At 49.6% G+C, this 14,179-nt stretch overlaps 1 protein-coding gene across 2 annotated transcripts in view; it reads right to left on the reverse strand.

Annotated features, from left to right (window-relative positions):
* Positions 1–3,010: 3,010 nt before the first annotated feature.
* scaf1 (SR-related CTD-associated factor 1) overlaps positions 3,011–14,179 on the reverse strand; it is a 56,136-nt gene continuing 44,967 nt past the window's right edge. For both annotated transcript variants that reach the window (XM_070861859.1, XM_070861858.1), the window contains 2 exons: positions 6,448–6,576; positions 3,011–3,702 (listed from right to left, as the gene is read on the reverse strand). In XM_070861859.1, the coding sequence (XP_070717960.1) occupies positions 3,529–3,702; positions 6,448–6,576 (303 nt within the window). In that variant the 3' untranslated portion in view covers positions 3,011–3,528. The remainder of the gene's footprint in view (positions 3,703–6,447; positions 6,577–14,179) is intronic.

Below are 14,179 nucleotides of genomic sequence, written 5' to 3' on the forward strand. Positions count from 1 at the left end.
AGGGAACGCTGCACTGTCAGAGGTGCCATCTTGTGGATGAGACATTAATGCAAGGCTCCTTCTGCTCTCTCATGTGGATGTAAAAGATCCCACAGTCACTATTCCGAAGAAGAGCAGGGGAGTTATCCCCAGTGTCCTCACCGAACATCAGTAAAAAAAAACAGATTATCTGGTCATTATCACATCGCTGTGTGTGGGAGCTTGCTGTGCACAAATTGGCTGCTGCGTTTCCCACATTACAACAGTGACTGCACTCCAAAAGTACTTCATTGGCTGTAAAGCGCTTTGAGACGTCCGGTGGTTGTGAAAGGTGCTATATAAATGCAAGTCTTTTAGCAATCAGAAGTCGATCAACACCATCCCCTCTTTCTGCTCCTCCCACAATAGCCCAGTGACACAATAGCCCGTATTTGGCCTAACTGGCAAAAAATAACCAAACTCAAAGAGGGGGGCAGAAGCAGGAACTTAAAAAAATATATACCGTCTCATGCCTCAGTCTGTGTTTTGTTTTTAAAAAAAAAGAGAGGAGCACTTCTGTTCTGTAACAATCTCTTTTTATTTGTACAATATTCTCAACAACAGGCAGGTATATACAATATTAGCACGGCTGGCGGAGCTCGAGGGCTTTTGCCATAACCTGCCCTTTCCCTGCCCCCCAGCGAGGGCAGCCCCAATATCACTTCAAATCCAGGGGAAGGGTGGGGTGGGGGGGGGGGGAAGGATCTCTATACCATCAGGATTTATTTTTCCTCTTGGACAGCGATGCAAACTTTTAAAATGATTGCGTTCAGTTTCTTTTATTCGTGCGACGCGATCGAGAACAGTCACTTTTGAGGGAATCGAGGGGGTTTTTTTTTTTTTGCATCTGGCCGCTCCTTCACAGACCCTTCGTTACGGTGCTCGGTTGAGCCAATCAGAATCATTACTGCTTGCCCCTTCCCCCCCCCCCCCATCCCTGGCCGGGGTTTTATTGAGTGGCAGTACCGTGATTTCCGAGGCTGCCCACTGCGTTGGCGCAAGTACGGAGGGCGGACACATTAGGAAGAATAAAAGTTAAAACTCGGAATACACTCCATCTCCTCAGCAAATCCCAACATCACCCTGCTCTCCGTTTCAACTGTGCTAATATCGTTAATAGTTATTATTTTTCTCTTCAGGGTGGAGGTGCAGAAACACTAGGGCAGGCCCCTCAACTGCGAATATAAACAGCCCGAATAAATTAGTTGTTTTACAAAACAATTTGTCCAATTTTCTTGAGGCAGTGAGCTCATTTGTTTTTTTTGAATAAAAAATTGTTTCAGGTAATGAGATACTATAATTTCGCAAGAGGGCCCCCATTTGCCTCTTTTTAAATGCGTACTTCTTTATCTAGTATTTAAAATGGCCAGCGAAACCCCGAAATATCAATATATATATACTCCTTGGGTCAATAAAGCCCAGCTTGGCTCCATAGACACACACACACACACACACACACACACACACTGAGTCATCCATCAACTAGCTTTCAGCACATACTTTCAGATCCATTCCGAGATACAGAACACACCAAACAACGTTCAGACAAGCGCTTTGCTCCCATTCAGCACTGGGATATGTGGCACCAAGCAACGCTCTCATCACACGGAATCTCTCATCCCTCCCTCCCTTTCCCCGTCCCCAATTCCATGACCTCATCGCCACCCCCTTGAAATTACAGTACGTACAAGACACAGCCCCAGTTTAAAATCTTAAACCACCCCCCACCCCCGCCCCACCTATCACATTGCCAACAGCGGCGCAAAAAACAGGTGACACAGACAAGACAACTGTATTCCTTTTTTTTTAAACTTCCGAGCTAGCGACTCTTCCTGTGCAGAAACTAAAGCAAATGTACAGTGACAAAGGGAGGCAGATGTGGCTTTCCGGGGCGTGCAACCAGACTGCCATACCTCAGGAAAGTGGCCCGAGTTAATCCTGCATCCTGTAACATGATTGGCAGCAGATTTTGGGGGGGGGGGGGGGGGGGCGGTGTGGGTGAAGCTGTGCGGGGGGGGGGGGGAAAGGAGTGGTGAATGTGCGAGGAGGGGGGGGGTTGGGGAGTTGTGCAGGGGGGGGGGGGGGGGGTGGAGGTTAAACTGCAGGGGCGTCTACATGGTTACTGATTAAAAGCACTAGAATTAAAAGCCGAGGACAAACCCTGGCCTAGATTTCTCTCCCCCCCGCCCCCCCCCCCCCCACCCAAGATAGGAGAGGGGAGGGTCTCACTGCTTCCTGATTGCCCCAAGCTTACAATATAATATGTGGGTTCAAAATTTAAAACTTTTTTTTTCTTTTGTTGGAAAAATAAATAATTGCCAGAAACAATTAAAAGGCATGACGAACTTCACGAGAGTGTGTGTGCGCGCGCTTCCCCACCCCCCCCACCCACACCCCCAGTTCTCTATTGCGGGGTTAGGCTCGTAGTTAATGGGTGCAAAACTCGTCGGAGAGAGTCTAACTGAGTACGTCTCCCAGTCTCTTCCGCCTTGTGCCTTGCGATTTGCGCTCACAAATGGTTCTGGGAGAGAGACGGTGGGGGGGAGGGCTGGAGGTGGGGTATAACCAGGGGGATGTGTGCGATTAGGAGGTCCCGTGACACAGTAAAACACTTCTCTTCGCCTGACCCTGGAGCCAACACCAACTTTTACGACAGTGATTGCAGTGGGTGTCGAGTGTTTCGCCCCCCTGATGCCTCAAGGGGCTGTCAAACTCCAGTATTAAGTGGATGACTAAAAGTAACATTGATATAAAAAGGAGAAAGCACCCCAAAGACTGCAGTCTTGGGACACTGGCCACCAGTAAAATCCCTATCCCTTCCCTCATTAAAATGCACAAATGGAAATACTCACTCTCCTCTGCCCCTTTTCCAATATTGAACTATATATATATTTATATATATATATATATATATATATAAATATATATATATCATTTTTTTTTTAAAGAGTAAAGAATAGCGTAGACATAGACAGGACAAATAGTTCCTCTCTGATAAATTGCCTTCTCACAGAATGGCTGACCATTTATTTCTGTTTAAAAGACAGTGCAACTGCATAAAATTCACTGACCTTCAAAAAACGTCACGTGTGAAGAAAATGGAGGTGGGGAGGGAGGGAGGGAGGGAGGAGGAGAAAACAGAAAAATGAACAGGACACAAGAGGAAACGAGAAAGCTTGCCAGTGGCTCCTATCTTATATACAGCGATCAGGAGGAACAGTAAAGATTTTTAAAGTTTTTTTTTTACTTTCCAAGAATATTCTGTCCCTCCCTCCCTCCCTTCCCCACCCCTCAGCATTTCATTAAAAGTGTCCCAAGTTTCTTACATCTAATTCAGGATCATCAGGCACTGCCACAATGAGATAAAACCCGGGAACGTCAGAATAACTTCTAAAGTTTTCCTTTTTTAAAAAAAAGTCTTCACACACTTATTAAAATGAAAAAAAAAAGAGGTGCACAAAAAAATTTACTGAATTCCGGTAAATAATAAAAACTGTCTCTCGTTCCCGTTTACGTCTGTGCTGACGCTTTTCCGTGTTTTTCTAACTTCCCGGCCTCCTTGCCGTTGCTCTGGCGACCTCCTTCCTTGCTGTGCCTCCGTGAGTACTTGTACTTCTCCACATAGGCTCTCACCAGGTTGGCCACTTTCACGGGGTTGATTTCGCCACTTTTACTGTGGCAAATCTGGAGTGGGGGGGGGGGGGAGAAAAGAGAGAGACAGAGACGTGAGTTTGAGTCAGGGATGGTGCGCAGCGCATCGGGGTTTCGGGGGGGGGGGGGGGCCAAGGTGCCCTGTGCTTCTGCTTTTCCTGTTCCCCCCCCATTCAGAGTGTCAGCTGTGGCTCAGTGGGCAGCACTCTCGCCTCAGAGTCAGAAGGTTGTGGGTTCAAGTCCCACTCCAGGGGCTTGAGCTCACAAATCTAGACTGACACTCCCAGTATAGTGCCGAGGGAGCGCCGCACTGTCGGAGGGGCCGTGCTGAGGGAGCGCCGCACTGTCGGAGGGGCAGTGCTGAGGGAGCGCTGTGCCGCACTGTCGGAGGGGCAGTGCTGAGGGAGCGCCGCACTGTCGGAGGGGCAGTGCTGAGGGAGCGCCGCACTGTCGGAGGGGCAGTGCTGAGGGAGCGCCGCACTGTCGGAGGGGCAGTGCTGAGGGAGCGCCGCACCGTCGGAGGGGCAGTGCTGAGGGAGCGCCGCACTGTCGGAGGGGCAGTGCTGAGGGAGCGCCGCACTGTCGGAGGGGCAGTGCTGAGGGAGCGCCGCACTGTCGGAGGGGCAGTACTGAGGGAGCGCCGCACTGTCGGAGGGGCAGTGCTGAGGGAGCGCCGCACTGTCGGAGGGGCAGTGCTGAGGGAGCGCCGCACCGTCGGAGGGGCAGTGCTGAGGGAGCGCCGCACTGTCGGAGGGGCAGTGCTGAGGGAGCGCCGCACTGTCGGAGGGGCAGTGCTGAGGGAGCGCCGCACTGTCGGAGGGGCAGTACTGAGGGAGCGCCGCACTGTCGGAGGGGCAGTGCTGAGGGAGCGCCGCACCGTCGGAGGGGCCGTCTTTCGGATGAGACGTTAAACCGAGGGCCCGTCTGCTCTCTCAGGTGGATGTAAAAGATCCCAGGGGCACTATTTCGAAGAAGAGCAGGGGAGTTCTCCCCGGTGTCCTGGGGCCAATATTTATCCCTCAATGAATGTTACAAAAACAGATGATCTGGTTATTATCACATTGCTGTGTGTGTGGGAGCTTGCTGTGTGCACATGGGCTGCTGCATTTCCCACATTACAGCAGTGACTACACTCCAAAAAGTACTTCATTGGCTGTAAAGCGCTTTGGATCGTCCTGAGATCGTGAAAGGCGCTATAGAAATGCAAATCCTTTTTTCTGGAGTCCGAGGAGCTGTACCCCTGCAACAGGCAGCACCTTAGGAGCGGCGTGGAGTAAACAGTGAGAGCAAGAAGTAGAAACTAGCGCCGGACTAAGCAACTACTTCAATTCCAGTACTTAAAACTGAGGGAGAGAGAATAAAAGGTGGGTAAGTACTGGCTGCAACTGGGGGAGGCTGTTATGTCTCACACCAGTCTGCTTCGTTCTGCAAACAACACGCCAGCAGTCATCGTGTGAAAGATGGGATTATAAAAACAGAGGAGAATGCTGGGAATCTCAGCGGGTCAGGCAGCATCTGTGGAGAGAAACAGAGTTAACGTTTCGGGTCAGTGACCAGTCGTCAGAACTGGAACTGTTCGAGATGCAAGCGATTGTTCAGGAAGTGCAGGAGCCACTGGAAGGCGGAGGGGAGGGAAGGAACAAAAGGGAAGGTCTGTGATCGGGTGGAAGGCAGGAGAGATTAGAGAGACAAAAGGGATGCTGGGCAAAAATGAGATGGTAATGGGACAAATTAGGAAACAAAACTTGGGGTTAAGGGGAGCGGGCGGGGAAGTGGAGTTGAGACCAAGATCAGATCAGCCATGATCTTATTGAATGGCGGAGCAGGCTCGAGGGGCCGAATGGCCGACACCTGCTCCTATTTCTTATGTTCTTAAAAGGTGAGTCTAGATGGGGTGTGATTGGTGGAATCATCAAGAATACAGCCCTTGACAACAACAACGGCTTTAATTGATATAGCACCTTTAACGTAGTCGAACGTCCCACAGCGCTTCACAGCGGTATTATAAGACAAAACAAATAAATTTGACCCCGAACCACACAAGAAATTAGCGTAGGTGACCAAAAGCTTGGTCAACGAGGTAGGTTTTAAGGAGTGTCTTGAAGGAGGAGGGAGCTCCAGAGCTTGGGGCCCAAGCAGCTGAAGGCACGGTCACCAATGGTTGAGCGATGAAAATCAGTGTTCAAGAGGGCAGGGGGAGTGGGACTAGCTGAGGTGCTCTTGCAGAGAGCCAGCATGGGCTCGATGGGCCGAATGGCCTCCTTCTGTGCAGTAGCCACTTTATGGTGTTCGATAAATGCCAGTATAAGCGTTGCTGTAAAAGACCAGCGTAGAGTACTTGCGGGCAGATGAAAGAAAAATAGAATTTGCTCAATAAATGTATCGGCGGAAATTGTGGGGTACTGAAGTTGCATGATCAGCCATGATCATATTGAATGGCGGTGCAGGCTCAAAGGGCCGAATGGCCTGCTCCTCAACCTATTTTCTATGTTTCTATCACCAGCTGCCATGAGGGGAAAAAAAAGCGAGAGGCGGGTTTGTAAAAAAAACCGACGTGGGCAGGGTTACGGACTGAAATTGTTGAACTCGATGTTGAGCCCAGAAAGCTGTAAAGTGCCTAAACGAAAGATGAGGTGCTGTTCCTCGAGCTTGCGTTGAGCTTTCTTGGAACAGTGCAAGAGGCCGAGGACGGAGAGATCGGAGTGGGAGTGGAGTGGGGAGGGGAATTAGGTGACCGGAAGCTCAGGGGTCACGGACAGAAGGACGGGAAGCGCTCACCTTATGTACAGCCTTGCGGAGAATGTCTTTGTAATCGTCCTTGTTGATCTCTTTACTCTGGTAGAACGGTTTGATGGCCAGCTTTACCTCCTCCACCGCTCGCTCCTGTGTGTGAAGCTTCTTCAGGTACTGTGAGAGCAGAGGAGCAACAGAATCAGTCCCCGGCCCTCTCGCCATCGAGTTCCTGCAATGAGCACAGGACTCCTTTCTAACCCAATATGCAAGAAGCCCAGTAAGGGACGATTCGCTAATGGGGAATGAGCCAGAGCAGAGAAGTAAAAGTAGGGGAACATCTAGGCAATAGTGATCATAATATAATACGCTGTAACCATAATAACTGAGAAAAAAAAATTAAGAGGGAACATTGGTACTCATCCCATCTCTTAGTACATCATCACAGGCAGTTCCTCAGAATCCAGGAAGACTTGCTTCCACTCCTAAAGTGAGTCCTTTGGTGACGAGAGCCACAGGCTCTGTCACAGGTGGGACAGACATTCATTGGGGGTGGGTGGGGGGACTTATTTGCTGAACGCTCCTTCTGCTGCTTGCGCCTGATCTCTTCACGCTCGCGGCGTTGAGATTCGAAGAGCTCACCGCCCTCCCGGATACATTTTCTCCACCTCGGGCAGTCTTCGGCCAGGGGCTCCCAGGTGCCAGTGGTGATGTCGCACTTTACCAGGGAGGCTTTGAGGGTGTCCTTGTAACGTTGCCGCTGCCCACCTTTGGCTCATTTGCCGTGAAGGAGCTCCGCATAGCTCTGCTTAGGGAGCCTCGTATCTGGCTTGCGAACTATGTGGCCTGCCCAGCGAAGCTGATCGAGTGTGGTCAATGATTCTATGCTGGGGCTGTTAGCCTGGGTGAGGACACTGATGTTGTTGTCACTGTCCTCCCAGGGGATTTGCAGGATCTTGCGGAGACATCGTTGATGATATACCTCCAATGACTTGAGGTGTCTTCTGTACATCGTCCATGCCTCTGATCCATACAGGAGGGCGGGTATTACCACAGCCCTGTAGACCATGAGCTTGGTGGTAGATTTGAGGACCTGGTCTTCGAACACTCTTTTCCTCAGGCGGCCAAAGGCTGCGCTGGAGGCGATGGTGAATCTCCGCATCAATGTCGGCCTTTGTTGATAAAAGGCTCCCGAGGTATGGGAAGTGGTCCACTTAGTATAACCTCGTATCCTCAACGGCTGGGCTCCCCCAACCAGCTCGAGCCTATTTGACCGCAGAGTGCATCACAGCCTAGCCCCGCCCTCACCCGACATCTACTTTACAGCAGTGCTCACTGGCGAACGATCGGGGGGTGGAGGGACATTGGTTATATATTTTTTTTAAAACATTCCTCAGCCGAAAGTTCCATCTAAAAAATAAATTGTTGGGAGGGGGAAAGGAGAGGCAAAAAACTTAGGCCAGTTATCCTGTGGGAAAGAGAAGTGGGGGGGGGGGTTGTGATCTCATTGAAATATGTAACATTCTTACAGGGACTGACAGGGTAGATACTGAGCTGGGGGGTCTAGAACCAGGGGTCACAGTCTCAGGATAAGGGGTTAGCCATTTAGGACTGAGATGAGGAGAAATTACCTCACTCAGAGGGTGGTGAATCTTTGGATTTCTCTGCCCCAGAGGGCTGTGGATACTGAATCTCTGAATATATTCAAGACAGCCATCGACAGATTTTTGGATATTAAGGGAATCAAGGGATATGGGGATACTGCGGGAAAGTGGAGTTGAGGTCGAAGATCAGCCATGATCTTATTGAATGGCGGAGCAGGTTCGAGGGGCCGACTCCTGCTTCTTATGGGGTAGAAACATAGAAAATAGGTGCAGGAGTAGGCCATTCGGCCCTTCGAGCCTGCACCATCATTCAATAAGATCATAAGAACATAAGAATTAGGAACAGGAGTAGGCCATCTAGCCCCTCGAGCCTGCTCCGCCATTCAATAAGATCATGGCTGATCTGGCCGTGGACTCAGCTCCACTTACCCGCCCTCTCCCCATAACCCTTAATTCCCTTATTGCTTAAAAATCTATCTATCTTTGACTTGAAAACATTCAATGAGCTAGCCTCAACTGCTTCCTTGGGCAGAGAATTCCACAGATTCACAACCCTCTGGGAGAAGAAATTCCTTCTCAACTCGGTTTTAAATTGGCTCCTCCGTATTTTGAGGCTGTGCCCCCTAGTTCTAGTCTCCCCGACCAGTGGAAACAACCTCTCTGCCTCTATCTTGTCTATCCCTTTCATGATTTTAAATGTTTCTATAAGATCACCCCTCATCCTTCTGAACTCCAAGGAGTAAAGACCCAGTCTACTCAATCTATCATCATAAGGTAACCCCCTCATCTCCGGAATCAGCCTAGTGAATCGTCTCTGTACCCCCTCCAAAGCTAGTATATCCTTCCTTAAGTAAGGTGACCAAAACTGCACGCAGTACTCCAGGTGCGGCCTCACCAATACCCTGTACAGTTGCAGCAGGACCTCCCTGCTTTTGTACTCCATCCCTCTCGCAATGAAGGCCAACATTCCATTTGCCTTCCTGATTACCTGCTGCACCTGCAAACTAACCTTTTGGGATTCATGCACAAGGACCCCCAGGTCCCTCTGCACCTCAGCACCAAAAAGAGTTTCATGCACAAGGACCCCCAGGTCCCTCTGCACCTCAGCATGTTGTACTTTCTCCCCATTCAAATAATATTCCCTTTTACTGTTTTTTTCCCCCAAGGTGGATGACCTCACACTTTCCGACATTGTATTCCATCTGCCAAACCTTAGCCCATTCGCTTAACCTATCCAAATCTCCTTGCAGTCTCTGAGTCCTCTACACAACCCGCTTTCCCACTAATCTTAGTGTCATCTGCAAATTTTGTTGCACTACACTCTGTCCCCTCTTCTAGGTCATCTATGTATATTGTAAACAGTTGTGGTCCCAGTACTGATCCCTGTGGCACACCAATAACCACTGATTTCCGACCGGAAAAGGACCCATTTATCCCGACTCTCTGCTTTCTGTTCGCCAGCCAATTCTCTATCCATGCGAATACATTTCCTCTGACTCCGCGTACCTTTATCTTCTGCAGTAACCTTTTGTGTGGCACCTTATCGAATGCCTTTTGGAAATCTAAATACACCACATCCAGCGGTACACCTCTATCCACCATGCTCGTTATATCCTCAAAGAATTCCAGTAAGTTAGTTAAACATGATTTCCCTTTCATGAATCCATGCTGCGTCTGCTTGATTGCACTATTCCTATCTAGATGTCCCGCTATTTCTTCCTTAATGATAGTTTCAAGCATTTTCCCCACTACAGATGTTAAACTAACCGGCCTATAGTTACCTGCCTTTTGCCTGCCCCCTTTTTTTAAACAGAGGCGTTACATTAGCTGCTCTCCAATCCGCTGGTACCTCCCCAGAGTCCAGAGAATTTTGGTAGATTATAACAAATGCATCTGCTATAACTTCCGCCATCTCTTTTAATACCGAGATGCATTTCATCAGGACCAGGGGACTTGTCTACCTTCAGTCCCATTAGTCTGTCCAGCACTACCTCTCTAGTGATAGTGATCATCTCAAGGTCCTCCCTTCCCACATTCCCATGACCAGCAATTTTTAGCATGGTTTTTGTGTCTTCCACTGTGAAGACGGAAGCAAAATAATTGTTTAAGGTCTCAGCCATCTCCACATTTCCCATTATTAAATCCCCCTTTTCATCTTCTAAGGGACCAACATTTACTTTAGTCACTTTTCCGTTTTATATGTCTGTAAAAGCTTTTACTATCTGTTTTTATGTTTTGCGCAAGTTTACCTTCGTAATCTATCTTCCCTTTCTTTATTGCTTTTTTAGTCATTCTTTGCTGTTGCTTAAAATTTTCCCAATCCTCTAGTTTCCCACTAACCTTGGCCACCTTATATGCATTGGTCTTTGATTTGATATTTTCCTTTATTTCCTTAGTTAATCACGGCTGGTTATCTCTTCTCTTGCCGCCCTTCTTTTTCACTGGAATATATTTTTGTTGCGCATTATGAAAGAGCTCCTTAAAAGTCCTCCACTGTTCCTCAATTGTGCCACCGTTTAGTCCTCGTTTCCAGTCTACTTTAGCCAATTCTGCCCTCATCCCACTGTAGTCCCCTTTGTTTAAGCATAGTACGCTTGTTTCTGACACAACTTCCTCATCCTCAATCTGTATTACAAATTCAACCATATTGTGATCACTCATTCCGAGATCTTTTACTAGGAGATCGTTTATTTTTCCTGTCTCATTACACAGGACCAGATCTAAGATAGCTTGCTCCCTTGTAGGCTCTGTTACATACTGTTCTAAGAAACAATCCCGTATGCATTCTATAAATTACTCCTCCAGGCTACCCCCTGCGATTTGATTTGACCAATCGATATGTAGGTTAAAATCCCCCATAACTACTGCCGTTCCTTTTTCACATGCCTCCATTATTCCCTTGATTATTGCTCGCCCCACCATGAAGTTATTATTTGGGGGCCTATAAACTACGCCGACCAGTGACTTTTTCCCCTTACTATCTCTAATCTCCACCCACAATGATTCAACATTTTGTTCATTAGAGCCAATATCATCCCTCACAACTGCCCTGATATCATAGAAACATAGAAAATAGGTGCAGGAGTAGGCCATTCGGCCCTTATAGCCTTTATTAACAGAGCTACCCCACCTCCTTTCCCTTCTTGTCTATCTTTCTGAATCGTCAGATACCCCTGTATGTTTAATTCCCAGTCTTGGCCACCTTGCAACCATGTTTCTGTAATGGCCACCAAATCATACCCATTTGTAATGATTTGTGCCGTCAACTCATTTACTTTATTTCTAATGCTGCGTGCATTTAGGTAGTGTTTTCATCCTAGTTTTTAAACCATGATTTTTAGTTTTTACCCCTCCTGCAGCCCTTTTATATTCAGTGGCCCTTTTTGTTTCTTGCCTTTGGTTTCTCTGCCCTCCACTTTTACTCATCTCTTTTCTGTCTTTTGTTTTTGTCTCCTTTTTGTTTCCCTCTGTCTCCCTGTATTGGTTCCCATCCCCCTGCCATATTAGTTTAACTCCTCCCCAACAGCACTAGCAAACACTCCCCCTAGGACATTGGTTCCGTTCCTGCCCAAGTGCAGACCGTCCGGTTTGTACTGGTCCCACCTCCCCCAGAACCTGTTCCAATGCCCCACAAATTTGAATCACTCCCTGCTGCACCACTGCTCAAGCCACGTATTCATCTGTGCTATCCTGCGATTCCTACTCTGACTAGCACGTGGCACTGGTAGCAATCCCGAGATTACTACTTTTGAGGTCCTACTTTTTAATTTAACTCCTAGCTCCTTAAATTCGTCTCGTAGGACCTTATCCCTTTTTTTTTACCTATGTCGTTGATACCAATGTGCACCACGACAACTGGCTGTTCTCCCTCCCTTTTTAGAATGTCCTGCACTCGCTCGGAGACATCCTTGACCCTTGCACCAGGGAGGTAACATACCATCCTGGAGTATCGATTGCGTCCGCAGAAACGCCTATCTATTCCCCTTATGATTGATTCCCCTATCACTATCGCTCTCCCACTCTTTTTTAAGCCCTCCTGTACAACAGAGCCAGCCACGGTGCCATGAACTTGGCTGCTGTTGCTCTCCCCTGAGTCATCTCCCTCAACAGCACTCAAAACAGTGTATCTGTTTTGCAGGGGGATGACCAGATGGGACCCCTGCACTACCTTCTTTGTACTACTCTTCCTGCTGGTCTTCCATTCCCTAGCTGGCTGTGGATCCTTCTCCTGCGGTAAGACCAACTCACTACACGTGCCACTTATGTCATTCTCAGCATCGTGGATGCTCCAGAGTGAATCCACCCTCAGCTCCAATTCCGCAACGCGGTCCATCAGGAGATGGAGGCGGATACACTTCTTACACACTTAGTCGTCCGGGACACCGGAAGCGTCCCCGAGTTCCCACATGGTACAGGAGGAGCATAACACGTGACCGAGCTCTCCTGCCATGCCTTAACCCTTAGATACCCTTAAATTGGTAATAACAATGTTACAGTTTACTTACTGATATAAAAATAAAAAGAAAAGCTACTCACCAATCACCAGCCAATCACTTACCACATTGGCTGTGACATCACCTTTTGATTCCTTTCTACTTCTTTTTTGCTTTCTCTCCTGCTGTAGCTGCACCGGTACGCCTTTTATAGGCCGCTCCGACACTGCTCCCGCCTCTCACCATCTGTCGCTGCCTGTGGAACACCCGCTGGGCCTTTTATAGGCCGCTCCGACACTGCTCCCGCCTCTCACCATCTGCCGCTGCCTGTGGAACACCCGCTGGGCCTTTTATAGGCCGCTCCGACACTGCTCCCGCCTCTCACCATCTGTCGCTGCCTGTGGAACACCCGCTGGGCCTTTTATAGGCCGCTCCGACACTGCTCCCGCCTCTCACCATCTGTCGCTGCCTGTGGAACACCCGCTGGGCCTTTTATAGGCCGCTCCGACACTGCTCCCGCCTCTCACCATCTGCCGCTGCCTGTGGAACACCCGCTGGGCCTTTTATAGGCTGCTCCGACACTGCTCCCGCCTCTCACCAACTGCCGCTGCCTGTGGAACACCCGCTGGGCCTTTTATAGGCCGCTCCGACACTGCTCCCGCCTCTCACCATCTGTCGCTGCCTGTGGAACACCCGCTGGGCCTTTTATAGGCCGCTCCGACACTGCTCCCGCCTCTCACCATCTGCCGCTGCCTGTGGAACACCCGCTGGGCCTTTTATAGGCCGCTCCGACACTGCTCCCGCCTCTCACCATCTGTCGCTGCCTGTGGAACACCCGCTGGGCCTTTTATCGGTCGCTCCGACACTGCTCCCGCCTCTCACCAACTGCCGCTGCCTGTGGAACACCCGCTGGGCCTTTTATAGGCCGCTCCGACACTGCTCCCGCCTCTCACCGACTGCCGCTGCCTGTGGAACACCCGCTGGGCCTTTTATAGGCCGCTCCGACACTGCTCCCGCCTCTCACCGACTGCCACTGCCTGTGGAACACCCGCTGGGCCTTTTATAGGCCGCTCCGACACTGCTCCCGCCTCTCACCGACTGCCACTGCCTGTGGAACACCCGCTGGGCCTTTTATAGGCCGCTCCGACACTGCTCCCGCCTCTCACCGACTGCCGCTGCCTGTGGAACACCCGCTGGGCCTTTTATAGGCCGCTCCGACACTGCTCCCGCCTCTCACCGACTGCCGCTGACTCTCGAGCTCCCGCTGGGCCTTTAGAGGCCGCTCCGACGCTGCTCCCACCTCTCGCCAAATGGCTGATCATTCCCTCAGTACCCCTTTCCTGCTTTCTCTCCATACCCCTTGATCTTATTAGCTGTAAGGGCCATATCTAAGGCCCTCTTGAATATATTCAATGAACTGGCATCAACAACTCTCTGCGGCAGGGAATTCCACAGGTTAACAACTCCCTGACTGAAGAAGTTTCTCCTCATCTCAAGTCCTAAATGGCCTATCCCTTATCCTAAGATTATGTCCCCTGGTTCTGGACTTCCACAACATCAGGAACATTCTTCCCGCATCTAACCTGTCCAGTCCTGTCAGAATCTTAGACGTTTGTATGAGATCCCCTCTCATCCTTCTAAACTCCAGTGAATAGAAGGCCCAGTTGATCCAGTCTCTCCTCATTTGACAGTCCAGCCATCCCTGGAATCAGTCTGGTGAACCTTCGCTGCACTCCCTCAATA

This window comes from Pristiophorus japonicus, chromosome 19 (assembly GCF_044704955.1).
Source record: "Pristiophorus japonicus isolate sPriJap1 chromosome 19, sPriJap1.hap1, whole genome shotgun sequence".
NCBI classification, from domain to species: Eukaryota; Metazoa; Chordata; class Chondrichthyes; family Pristiophoridae; genus Pristiophorus; species Pristiophorus japonicus.